This window comes from Sapajus apella, unplaced genomic scaffold (assembly GCF_009761245.1).
Source record: "Sapajus apella isolate SASKATOON/1434 unplaced genomic scaffold, GSC_monkey_1.0 scaffold32, whole genome shotgun sequence".
Classification (NCBI taxonomy): Eukaryota; Metazoa; Chordata; class Mammalia; order Primates; family Cebidae; genus Sapajus; species Sapajus apella.
The window spans coordinates 4,327,523-4,341,847 of NW_022436972.1; the positions used below are offsets into that span (position 1 = coordinate 4,327,523).

A 14,325-nucleotide genomic window follows, 5' to 3' on the forward strand; every position below is an offset into this window, starting at 1 on the left:
ATCACATTTAAAAATGAGTGCTCAGGGGCATGGTGATGCCCATCTATAATCCAGCTATTCCAGAGGCTGAGGCAGGAGGATCCCTTGAGCTCAGGAGTTTGAGGCTGCAATAAGCTATGACTCAGCCTGAGTAACAGAGCAAGACCCTATCTCTAAAAAAAAAAATTGTTTTAATGTGCTCAGGGTGTAACAGGAGCCACTGGCAAAATGCCATTTCCGCTCTGAATATGTTAAAAACAGAATCCCTGTCTCTAGGCCCTCTTCCACTAGTCAATCTCGTTGTCCCCATTCAAGGCCAACACTGGTATTCTTTCCTCTTAAACAAAGTCTTAAAGATTTTCTACACTATACTATGTCTTCCTCTCCCCAAATGCATATTCAAATAAAATTTGGACACTTCTTTCTCCATTTAGTGTAATTTTTTTTTTTTTTTTTTTTTTTTTTTCCCCCAGAGAGCAAGTTTTATTTGGTGAATGCTGATGGCAAACATCATCCAAGAGAGACAAGATGGGAAAGGTGCTGAGACAAGATAGCCTAGGGAGCCTTCAGGCTAGATACAAAATTCACACAGGGAAAGGCACAGACTCTGGGAAGACTGGGAAGGTCCTCAGCCATTCAACACCATGCGGACGAGCTCTTCGTAGTCGATACAACCATTGCTGTCCTCGTGCCCTGCCACCAGCATCTCTACTTCTTCCTCTGTCATCTTCTCACCCAGTGTGACAAGAACATGCCTGATTTCAGCACCCATGACGGTGCCATTTCCTTCCTTGTCAAAAACCCGAAGTCCTTCGACATAATCCTCATAGGTGCCCTGGTCCTTGTTCTTGGCCACTGTCTGCAGCATGGGCAGAAAGTGCTCAAAGTCCAGCACCTTCACATTCATCTCATCACTCTTGGGGTTCCCCAGGACCTTGAGCACCTCGGCGTTGGTGGGGTTCTGGCCCAGGGCCCTCATCACGTCCCCACACTGGCTGTACAGGATCTTGCCATCACCTGTTCGGTCAAACAGCTGGAAGGCCTCCTTGAACTCTGCGGTCTGGTCTTCGGTGAAGTCACACATCTTGACTGCTCAGCTCTGCGGCACCTTTTCCTCATTTAGTGTAATTTTTAATAACATAGACCCAATTTTCAAACCCTACAATGGTGGATTTTATTTGATGTACCGTAAAAAGCACTGGATTGAAGTCAAAAGGCTTTGGAGACCTAAATTCTAGTCCTGTCTCTACCATGAAAGAGACAAATCACAAAGCTTTGTAGGGCTTCAGCTTCCTTGTTTGTAGAATAAGGAATTATAAAATCATCTCTTTGGTCTTATTGGGCAATAAAAAGCTATGATTCTAAGCCTGTTCCCTTTTCTCACCTAAGAATACAAATCTGATACAAAGAGGCTGAAGAATGTGTCCACCACTCCCTATTGCTTGGAATTCTCTCTTCCTTTGGATTCAGAGATAAAGGTCTGTTATTTCTTAAGCCTCCCTTTTCTTCCTTCTGCTTGCCTTGTAAATATTTTTCCATCTTGGCAGTCCTACATCTCTTTTCACTCGGCATGTTTTCCCTAGGTGATGTGACCTAGCTGGTGGCTTCCACTGCCACCCACACACACCACTGCCTCTCTTCAAATCAGCATCAAGACTGTCTCCTGGAAGCTTTCCAAGTGCTAAGTTACAGTAACCTCAACCAAACTGCCGATCATTCAACTCCACAGGCTTATCCCTCCTCTGCATCTTTGTGAGAAACCTGAGAGTCATCCTAAACTCCTCCTTTTGCCTCACTCCCCACATCAAATCGATTACCAATGTGTGCTTTTATCTCCAAATATTCTCCAGAATTGTCACTGTCATGGACTTTGTGTCCCCGCAAATTGATATGTCGAAGGCCTAACCCCTGATGTGTCTGTATTTAGAGATGTGACCTCTAAGGAGTAATCAAGGTTCAATGAGGTCACAGGTGGAGCCCTGATCTGACAGGATCAGTGTCCTTATAAGAAGAGACTAGAGCTGGGCACAGGGGTTCACACCTGTAATCCCAGTACTTCAGGAAGCTGAGATGGGAGGATCACTTGAGGTCAGGAGTTTGAGACCAGCCTGGGCAATTTAGTGAGACCCCATCTCTACAAAAAAATAAAATAGACATGATGGTACACACCTGTGGTCCCAGCTCCTCAGGAGGCTGAGGCAGGAGGATGGCTTGAGCCCAGGAATTCGAGGCTGCAGAGAGCTATAATCATACCACTGCACTCCAGCCTGGGTAACAGAGTGAGACCTAGTCTCAAAAAAAAAAAATAAATAAATAAAATAAAATAAAGAAAGAAAGAAAAAAAGAAGAAAAAGAAAAAAAAGATGATATACAAGCCCAGAAGAACGTCCTTACCAGAACCCAATCCTGATAGCACCTGGAGGACTTCCAGCCTCCACAGCTGCGAGAAAATTTCTGTTGCTTGCGCTGCCCAGTCTATGGTATTTTGCTGGGGCAGCCCAAGCTGACTCATCAGTGACCTTCTCTGTTACCACAGGGTAGCTCATCATCCTCTCTTGCCTAGAGTCCAGCCACTCTCACATCTATCTACCTAGCAGTATCACTGTGGGTTACTGTCAGATCGCTGGGGATTAAGTCCTCAATCTGCCACTGACTGTGTAAATTTGAGAAAGTTACTTAATCTGTGTGTCAGTAACCTCCCTGTGAAATGAGGCTAATAATAGCAGAGTTGTTTCAACAAGGCGATACATACATAATGCTTACAACACAGCTTGGCATGTTATAAGCATTCAACGAAAGGGAGCTACTGTTATCAGAATAAGCCACTGAAGCCACAAGGCTGCCCACATCATCCTCATGTTTTAAAACTCTTCAGTGGGCTCCCCACCACCAACAGGATAAAGTCCAAGCCTCCTTAGCATGACTCAGAGGCTCCATATGAATCCACAAGTTCCACTACAGGAACACAGGTGAACTTTCCACTCTGACTCCAGGCTCCTTCATGTCGCTCATCACCCAACTGAGCTCAGCAGCATGAGACTCCATGCAGTTCCTGGTGGTTCCCTGACCCTCAGGCTGACTCTCCCCAGCCCTCCGCCTGCAACGTCCTTGCCCTTCGTTTCCTGTGGCCAGCTCCCATTCATTTTCCTAGATTCCGCTTGGACATTTCCCTCCCAGGAAGCCTTTATGAACCTCAGTCTGAGTTATGAACCCATCTTTGCTCCTTTCATACCTTTTGCAAGCCTTTATTGTAACACTTAGCCATTATCATACTGAAGTGATCTGTTGGTGTGTCTTTGTTCCTCACTGGACAAAAACTTAATCAGAGACGAGGTTCTTTTTTTTTTTGGTATCACAGTGTTTAGCAGCCTGCTATATGGTAAACGTCAGTAAAAGTTTCACAAACTGAATGGAACTGAGCTCTGGAATTAGACCATCTTTTCCATACTCATCACTCCTGTCTTAGTTGAAGTCTTTATTTCCCATATGAAGCAACGCAAAGGATTTCCTAACTCTAATCTTTCCTTCCTTCACACCATCCTTTAAACAGCTGACAGAATTGTCATCCTAAAGCACAAATATTCTATCTTACATATCTTAGATTCGGAACCTCTCTGGTCCTCTCGCCGTGTAAGGAGAAAGTCTAACCTCTCTAGCAAGGTGCACAGGTCTTCAACGGGCCCCACCTCACCTCTCTATATACACCTACACTCTTGCTATACTAAGCTTCTTTGTTACTGTTGTTGGAACAAGTTCAATGCTTGCAAACCTCCCTGACTTTGCATATGCAGTTCGCTCTGTCAGGAATGCTCTTCTCTCTTACACCTGGGATATTCTCATTCATTCCATATGCCCTATTTCTTAAGTCGCTCCTTTATGAAGCCTTTCTTAGACATTCACAGACAGAATCACTTGCTTGCTCCTCTCTGTTCCCACAGCACATTGTTCATACGGACAGCACAGCACTTACCACAGGTTATTAGAATTGTGTCCATCTTGCCCATTTGAATCCCAGGGCTAGGATGGAATCCTACTCGTCTTTGTATGTCCTGGGAACTAGAACTGTACCTGAGACATAATAAACACTCCACATGTATGTAGTTTTTTGATAAGTTAATGAATAGATTGGCTAGAAAAAGTGAGAAGAAACTCTGGCTTATCGTGTCACGCTGTCACACTAAGAATAGACACTGAGGACAGAATCACATTATATCATTACTTTTCAAGCTATAGGTTATGATCCATTACGAAAAATCATAAAAAAAAAAAAATCACAGCGCACAATTTTTACTTTTGTCACACACGTGTAGTGTGTGTTGGGCTGAAATGTAAAATGCATTTCCCATTATGGAGTGTGGTTTCAAAGAGTTTTGGAAAACACTGCATGTGGTCATTTCTTAGTTTAGTACAATTTATGATTTTTTGTAATGTCCTCAACTATAATACAAGTCTACCGTGAAGCACTTTGGGATGTGAAAGGCACATCTGTTAGATGGACTGAGTTCATATCACAGCTTGCTCTGATACTTCACAAAACATTTCATCTTACCCACAAGTTTTAAATTCCTCATTGAAGTCTCTGAGGACAGTAATGGGAGCTTCCTCATGGATGTTGTGAGGAACACATAAGAGAATGTATGTAAAGGCCTGGACTAAGGATTTACTCAATACTAAGTCTTAGCGATGAGAGAGTTTAAAAATGTTAGTTTCTTCAGTCAAATGTGCTTACATTGATAGTTGACACTAACTGGGGTTAAGAGGTCATTGCTGGCATCTTACAAAGATAGATTACAGTGAAATAAAAAATGACTACCGTTTAAAATGAATGAAGACTTATTTCCGAAGTCATGTTCATCCGGTACAATGGTGAAGCGGCTCGATTGGGAGAAAATGGAAAATAATACAAGTGAATATATAATCTTACTTAAGACAAAAGAAATAGGACACCCAACTAACTATCAGTCTCCTAAACCACAACTTTATTTCTGATATAAAGAGACAGTGAGAAAGTCAGGGCTTCCTTCAAATAAATGACTTAATCTCTCTTGGATTCAGTTTTTCATCTGTAAATATAAGTAACTACAATTTCACAGTAGTTCCATTTAAAAAGTTCTAGTGCAACATTAGAAACCAGAAACTTGAGTAGATGTTCAAAAAGACATATAAGTTCTGCTTTGTTAGCCAGCAAAGAGTTGCCTGTTTCTAACCCTCAAATTAGCTCTCACTTCTTTTCTCCTAAATGCATATACTGTATTTATTTAAAGTGCTGGATGTGGCATTATGAGAAAGAAAAAGATATTTGGTGATCCTGTTAAAATCATTAGGTATCACAGGCTATTTGGAATCACCTTGGGGTCCTGGTTGGACATCAGCTATGGCTTGTTTTATTTATAAATTCATCCACTAAGAACAAAAAGGAGATAAAAAAATTCATCCACTGATGCATGTTAATAGAATTCACAAGAGGGCAATTTACCAAAAAAAGAGAAATTTATTGATTTATAATAGGAGATATTAATTCAGGCACAAATATTTATTGAGCATCTCCTACATGCCAGGGAATGGACTATATGTGACAGGAAAACAAATACAAATACCACTCATTTATATCAGGTGTTTCTTCCTATTAGAAGAATATTCTCAGGAGATAATGCATAGCACCATGCCTTGCACGTAACAGACATCTGATAACTATTACTTGAATAAAATTAGGGTGTAGAATGACACACAAAGAGGCAAGAAAGAGCAAAGATAAATCTTTTTGAGAATTTCTATCATGTTTTGCTCAATAGCTTGTCTTTATCTGGTGCCTGTATTTTTCCATGTAGCTAATCCCCATGTGTCATTAGAACTGAGACACCCTTTCCTTGAAATCAGCAGCTATAGGAGGCCATTCTTCATACTGGGTATTTTCTTCTTGAGACAGGGTCTCACTCTTTCACTTAGGGTGGAGTGCATCACAGTCACCATAACCTTGAAGTCCCGGGCTTAAGCAACCCTCTTGTCAAAGAAGTGGGATTACAGGCATGAGCCACCATGCCAGCCTATTTGGCATTTCTATTGTAGACAAGGCAGACTTACAGCAGAAGGTCTACCTGCCTAATACTATATATATATATATATTTATGAATATGAACAAACAAGAGGGAATCAGATCCAGGAAGTGATTCTTATAACTTAGATTACTTAGAGGAGTAGATCTATCATCTGCTCTAGATAAACCGTATATAGGGGACCCTTAATCATATTCCATAAATAGCACTTTTCTCAGCCCAGCTTTTGATGATAGCTGAACAGACTAACAGTTTGTCTAACCAAGGCCAGAAGAGGGGATAGCAAACAATGGCCCACAGGCTGAATCCTGCCTGCTGCTCATTTTTGTAAAGTTTTATTCGAATACAGCCATTTTCACTCATTTTCACACTGTCAATGGCTGCTTTTGCGCTACAGCAGCAGAGCTGGGTAGCTGGGGCAGGGGTCATATGGCTAACAAAGACTAAAATACTTATTATCTGACCTTTTGCAGAAAGTTTGCTGATCCTTGGAGAGTACAAATATTCTATATTGCTGATTAAGAACAGAACCACATGTATTAGAAGTTAGACTAGTGGTAAAGCTGATCATCTATTAATATAACGGAAATTGGGTTCCCAATCAGGACTCTTGCTTTGATAGACAGCCATCTTAACGAGGAGGGAGACACCTGCAGGCAAAGTCAGAATTTTCTGCAGGAAAAGTTTTGAGTCCATTTCCCCATGTGAACAAGTGCTCAGATATGTATTTCATCATTAGTAACCATGCTTCTATACCTGGTTCTCCTCGGCAAAGGTTGCTTTCTTCAACAAGTCTCAAGACTTTCTGGGAGGGTAGGGAGATAAAAAGGTAAAAGTGTCCCAACACTTACTGAAGGGAGTGTTTTATGATTTTCTGACAGAATCACTATATCATGCTAGAGAAGGCAAATAGAATATAATCTGAAAACGGAGGTGAGGGTGAACAAATGGGCACTAAAACTGAACTCAGCATCATGAAGGCAGCAAAACAAGACATCAGTAAAAGAAATGGGATGGTTCAGAATTAAGGAAGCTTTAATGTGGGATGTTTCCATGTGCCAGGAGCTGGACACTTAAGCAAGGGGAGATCCAGGAATGTTGCTAAAACAACGGCCTCCGTACTTTATTGGAATTAGCACAACTTATCTTTGTTTCACTTTGCAAACAAAATCTTTAAAAATTATTTTCAAACACATTATTTTAAAAGCTAGAATGAAAATTATGATATCATTTAGGTGGTTTAAAAAACATCCACCAAAATGGGAAAAAGTGATGAAAAATTACAGCCCAAGAAGTAGGGGCATAGCTGTTTAAATCAGTTGGTATATTTGTTATCTAATATAACACCACATAAGGACAGGTATTTTAACAAACGTTTCTGCTGAATTTGACGATTCTCTTTTCCTTACACCCCATATGCAATCCATCCATACCAACATCCAACCCATCAGTACCAACATCCAACCCACCAGTACCAACATCCAACCCATCAGTACCAACATCCAACCCAACAGTACCAACATCCAACCTGTCAGCACATCCTCTGAGCACTTCTCCCAAATACATCCTGAATCTAACCATTTTCTACTATCTCTGCTGCTACAACTTAAGTCTGAATTCTTATAATCTTCCACTAAGACTATTGTAGATGACTCTGAATGAGTCTTGTTGCTTCCATTCCACATAGCATCCATACTGATCTATTTTTTTAAAAATTTTTTTGTAGAGACAGGGTCTTGCCATGTTGCCCAGGCTGTTCTTGAACTCCTGGCCTCAAGGGATCCTCCCACCTCAACCTCCCAAAGTGACAGGGTTACAATTGTGAGCCACTGTGCCAAGCCCTGACTGATCTTTCTAAGACAAACCTAATCATGCCCCTTCCTTGATTAAACCCTTCAATGAATTTACATTAAGAAAAAAACCTGGCCAGGTTTAATGGTTCATGCCTGTAATCTGAGCACTTTGGGAGGCCAAGTCAGGAGGATCACTTGAGGCCAGGAGCTCAACACTAGCTTGGACAACATGGCGAAACCCTGTCTCTACAAAAAGTACAAAAATTAGCTGGGCATGGTGGTGAGCCTGTAGTTCTAGCTACTCAAGAGGCTGAGGTGGGAGGATCACTAGAGTCCTGGAGGTCAAGGCAGCAGTGAGCTGTGATCATGCCACTACACTTCAACCTGGATGAAGTATGACCCGGTCTCTTAGAAAAGAAAAGAAATCCTTAGTCCAGTCTTAACTACTTGAGAGGCTGAGGCAGGAGGATCACTTGAATCTAGGAATTTGAGGCCCCAAGTTAGCTATGATAGTACCACTGCACTCCGGCCTGGACAGAGTGAGAACTTGTCTCTAAAGAAGAAAAAAGAAAAGAAAGAATGAATGAAAAGAAAGGAAGAAAGAAAAAAAAGAGAGAGGAAGAAAGGAAGGAAAAGCAATAAAATATAATAAATAAATAAACCCAAATCCAACTTCTTTACCCTAATCAACAAGGCTCAAATAATCTCATGCCAACTAACTCTCTGAACAGCTCCTTCCATTCTATTCCCAGATTACTCCGTCTTTCAGCCACAAGACCTTTCATCTTCCTTTACCAGCCAAACATAATCCCACCTCAGGACATGTGCACTTTTTCTTCGCACTGACTTGAATCTCCTCCACCCATTATATAATCTTAGCTCAAAGAGGCTTTTCCTGACTACTTAGCAAAAGTATTTATCCCAGTCATTCTCTGCTACATTATTCCACTTTATTTTCTTCACAGTACTTTTCAGTACATAAACATTTCCTTAGTATCTGCTTGTTGCCTTTCCCCAGCCTCCTAAAATGTCAGCCTTCCTTGAGGGCGGAGACTGTTTCACTGCGGTATCATCAGCACCGAAGACAGTTCCTGGAACATAGCAAGTACTTAATAAAAATTTGTTGATTGACTAGCTATGACACATTTTAATTATATAGTTTCATTTTCTCAGCAAAATAGATACACTTTGAAATGTAATTAGTTACTGATTTTTGCAGGTATTTTCCAATTATTTAAATAAAATATTTACTATTTTGATAACCCAGAATTCCTATATTGTTTTAGCACCCAGATAGCTTCTAAAAATGCTTACAATTAACACAATTTTACCTAGCAATATGTATTCATCACTAGACAGAATATACTCAACTCTTTTTCATTAATAAAAAGCAATGCAGGCTGGGTGCAGTGGTTCACACCTGTAATCCTAGCACTGTGGAAGTCCAAGGAGGGAGGATCACTTGACACCAGGAATTGGAGACCAGCCTGGCCAACATAGCAAAACCCCATCTCTATAAAAAAACAAAAATTAGCTGGGTATAATAGCAGACATCTACAGTCCGAGTTACTCAGGAGGCTGAGAGGTAGGAGAACTGCTTGAGCCTGGGAGGTTGAGGCTGCAGTGAGCCATGACTGCATCACTGCACTCCAGCCTGGGTGACAGAACAAGATCTTGTCTCCAAAAAAAAATCAGCCAAGCATGGTGGCATGCACCTATAGTCTCAGCTACTCAGGAGGCTAAGGTGGGAAGGTCACCTGAGCCTGGGAGGTAAAGACTGCAGTAAGCCCTGCTGCAATGTTAAATCCAGTATAAAGAAAAGTATAGGGGCTGGGTGCAGTGGTTCACGCCTGCAATCCCAGCACTTTGGGAGGCCAAGGTGGGCAGATCACTTGAGGTCAGGAGTTCGAGACCAACCTGGCTAACATGGTGAAAAACACAAAATATAAAATAAGTCAGGAGTGGTGGCACATGCCTGTAATCCCAGCTATTCAAGAGGCTGAGGCAGGAGAATCACTTGAACCTGGGAGGTGGAGGTCATAGTCAGCCAAGATCATGCTCTAGCCTGGGTAACAGAGGGAGACTCCATCCCAAAAAAAAAAAAAAAAAAAAGTATACAGTTGATTCTGCAGGGACTTAAAAAATTATAAATATCTTTTTTAACATCACAAAGCTCTGATATCCACAGATTTATGACTAACTGCTATCTCACTCCTATGAACACACAGATATAAACAGGTTCTAAATAATCTATAATCCCAGACTACGGGGAAAAACCTGTCCTGTCACTGTGGTTTCCAACCCTTGGCCCATTTCTTTCCTCTTGACCACAAAACATCTCTGTAGTTGTCTGTTTCATCTTGATCCGCTTATCCTTAGCCCACTCCAATCTGGCACCAGTTCTCAGCACTCCCCACTAAAACTGCTTTCATGAAGGCCATCAATGACGTTCATGTTGCCAAATCCAGCAGACACTTCTTGTTTTCTAATTCTTATCTTCGTTATTTTTTAAGAGGCTGGGTCTTGCTCTGTCACCCAGACTGGAGTGCAGTGGTGCGATCATAGCTCACTGCAGCCTTAACCTCCCTGAGCTCAAGAGACAGATGCTTCTACCTCAGCTGGGACTACACGCATGCACAGCTGTGCCTGGCTATTCAATCTTTAACATAGCTAACAATTCCCTCCTTGAAACACTCTCAACTTTTAAGATGCCATATTATCTTCCTCCTACATACTTGGCCAGTTCTTCTATTGGTTTCTCTTTATCTGACCTCTAAACGTTAAGAACATTAACAAGACTGGACCTAGTTTTTTTTCCCCCTTACTGTTCTGCTCCTGGGGGATGTCAATAAGTCATGTCACTTTAGACACTATCTATTGAAACACTGAAATCCCTCTTTTTTTTTTTTTTTTTTTTTTTTTGAGATGGAGCCTTGCTCTGTTGCCCAGGCTGGAGTGCAGTGGCACAATCTCGGCTCACTGCAAATTCTGCCTCCAAGGCTCAAGTGATTCTCCTGCCTCAGCCTCTCAAGTAGCTAGGATTACAGGTATGCACCACCATACATACCCAGCTAATTTTTTTATATTTTTTTAGAGATGGAAACTCACTGTGTCACCAGGCTGGTGTGCGGTGGCGCAATCTCGGCTCACAACCTCCGCATCCTGGGTTCAAGCGATTCTCCTGCCTCAGCCTCCCTAGTAGCTGGGACTACAGGTGCATGCCACCCTGGCTAATTTTTTATATTTTTAGTAAAGACGGGGTTTCACTGTGTTAGCCAGGTTGGTCTCCATCTCCTGACATCGTGACTTGCCCGCCTCGGCCTCCCAAAGTGCTGGGATTACAGGTGTAAGCCACTACGCTCAGCCTAATTTTTGCATTTTTAGTAGAGACAGGGTTTCACCATGTGGCCAGGTTGATTTCAAACTCCTGACCTCAGGTGATCCACCTACCTTGGCCTCCCAAAGTGCTGAGACTACAGGCATAAGCCACCGTGCCCGGCTGAAATCACTGTTATATCCCAATCTCTTCCCTATAATTTCTTAATTGAGGTACTTGACATATCCTCTTGGACTTTTAATAGGCATCTCAAATTTAATGTGTTCAAAATATACTCATACTTTCCCCCCCAAACCTGTCCCTACCTCCCTCAGTAACTAACATTATCATTCTCATATTCATATACTGAATAAATGTTTATTCCCCAAGTATTTGTTGTTACAAATTTATGAAAAATTCTTTTCTCACTAGTTATTATAATTAAAATGCAATACTTGTTTTCTTTAAGAACTTTACTTTGTAGGATTATTGTTTTTTAAACAGAGACCAACAATAAATAACTTATTGACTTGATTAAAACAAGGGCTTCCTCTTGTGCTCCCTCAGGACTATTTCTTTGTAAAAACAACAGGCTAAATCAGTACTGATGTCAAAGAAATCATAACGTCATAACTTTATAAACACAGTATGTGGCAAGGGATTTTCCCATCCTACATAGTTATAAAATTTCTAGCTGTGCCTGGCTAAATAGTCTACCATCCAAGCAGAAATTTTAAATTAGAAGTTGTCATCTTTCTTTCTTTTTTAAGAAATCGGGTCTCACTATGTTGCTCAGGCTGGAGTGTGGTGGCTATCTGCAGTCATGAACACAGCACGCTACAGCATCCTGGCCTCAAGTGATTCTCCTGCCTCAGCCTGCCAAGTATCTGGGGCCACAGGTCCCTGCCATCACACCCAGCAGAAATATTTAGCTTTCTGAATTTCTCAAGTGTATGTATGAATGAGTCTAGTGGGGTCCTTAAACAAGACTCACACTATTTTTAGTGATTTCTTAAATAACTTGGATTTATATCTACCAGAATGTTCTCTGAGGTACAGGTATATCTTTTATATCTCCTAATATAGTTCATTACACTGCTAAATACTATGGTGTGATGCTCATACACTAGAGAATCGCCAAGCAAATGAATTACTTATTCTCATAGGGCTATTGTAAGTTTTATACCACTCCATCACTATCAACAACATGATAGGATTTCCTTTCATCTTGAAAAGAAGAATCTGGAAAAAGAGTGAGAGAGACATTTCTGAGTAACAAACTGGTAATGAGGTAGCTACTGTGTCCAGCACAACGTTTCTTCTAGAAGCTCAATACATAATGACCAATCTCTTGAAAAGAATGGAAGGCTCTTCTCCAAACTATGCAAAATGAATCAATCAACAGTGAACAAATTTATGAGCAAAACAAATTCCCACAAAAATTACCATCACATGCTGTCACACGTCTGCCAGTCTATTTATCACATTATTTAAGAAACAAACATTTATTGAAGATTTACCATGTGCTCAGCACTGCCAAAGAGGAAATAAAAAGCGTAATATCTATTCTTACAAAAATAACATTAACACACATAATAGAAAACAAGAGACCATAATGTTAAAAATGTTACACAGCAACACAAAGACAATGTATAATTACACATACACATTCAATCAGATAACATAATTTATAAATTATGAGGTACAGAATAGTTAGATTCTGAAAATTAAAATAATCAGGGAAAACTTCATAAAGGAGACGTGATCTGGGTTGGATCCCGAAAGACAGGCGGGTGGATCATGAACAGGGGAAAGGAGTTCCTGATCGGGAATACAACATATTTAAAAACTAGGAGATACGACCGAGAGTGAAAAGTTAATGGGACAGTAAAGAGATCTTCCTCTGTAGTGGGGAGGGGGAACCCCAGAATAATGGGAGACTATATAGTTAAAAGGTTTGATGTTAAGATAGTGCTTGGACACTAAAGATCTTAAAGTTGAGTCAAAAGAGTACAATGGAAGCATTAGAAATGGAAGATAAAACATAATTAGGCCCAGTACAGTGGCCCATGCCCATAATCCCAGCACTTTGGGAGGTCAAGGCGGGCAGATCATTTGAGGTCAAGAGTTTGAGACCAGTCTGGCCAACATGGCAAAACCCTGTCTCTAACAAAAACACAAAAATTAGCTGCGTGTGGTGACACTCACCGGTAATCTCAGCTACTAGGGAGGCTGATACCGGAGAATTGCTTGAACCTGAAGGCAGACGCTGCAGTGAGCCAAGATCGCACCACTGCATGCCAGCCTTGGTAACAGAGCAAGAGTAGGTCTCACAAAAAAAAAAAAAAAAAAAAAAAAAAAAAGAAGAAGAAGAAGAAAAAACACCATTAGGCAAGGGAGTAACAAAGATTTCCAAATTAGTCCTAGCTGACGAATTGAAACAGGGAGGACCCGGATTCAGGGAGTCTAGCAAAAAGGCTGTGTGGCTCCAAGGGCTTGGATTAGGGTGGCGGCAGCAGATAGCCAAGAGCAAACGTTAAGTGCATAGCTGGATGCACAGCTGGTCACGTCAGCTATGAAGTACATATATGGCCAGAATATATTCTACAATCTTCTTCAACTTGCAAATGGGAGTCTCTCTAGCCCCCAAATTTCTTCATTGGAGAGTCCCCCTTTGTGTGAAACTTAACTGAGGAGGCTGTCTAGATGTCTATTACTTTAATAATTTAAAAGCAAATCAGAAAGGAGAAAAAAAAAAGTCACACTATATTGTTTACTTGTTCCTTCTAGGCTGCATTTTTTCTTTTAATAAATAACATTCCCAATACTTTGTGAAGCCAAGGCAGGTAGATCACTTGAGGTCGGGAGTTTTGAGACCAGCCTGGCCAATATGGTGAAACCCCATCTCTACTAAAAATACAAAAATGAGCCGGGCATGGTAGCAGGCACCTGTAGTCCCAGCTACTTGGGAGCCTGAGGCAGGAGAATTGCTTGAACCTGGGAAGGAGCCAAGATTGTGCCACTACACTCCAGCCTGGATAACAGAGTGAGCCTCCATCTCAAAAAAATAAATAAATAAAATAAAATAACATTTACTATCATTTTCAGATGTTATATATGGCCTCTCGTTGTAAAGCTGAATGCCTAGTTTACCATTATCATTTTATGCATTAAAAAATGAAGG

The 14,325-nt window shown here is 41.1% G+C and overlaps 1 protein-coding gene across 1 annotated transcript; it reads right to left on the reverse strand.

Moving 5' to 3' along the window:
* Window positions 1–418: 418 nt before the first annotated feature.
* LOC116562278 (myosin light polypeptide 6-like) lies at window positions 419–1,108 on the reverse strand. The gene has a single exon (XM_032294410.1). The coding sequence runs from the start codon at window positions 1,061–1,063 to the stop codon at window positions 608–610; it is 456 nt and encodes a 151-aa protein (XP_032150301.1). The 5' UTR covers window positions 1,064–1,108; the 3' UTR covers window positions 419–607.
* Between the last annotated feature and the right edge of the window lie 13,217 nt (window positions 1,109–14,325).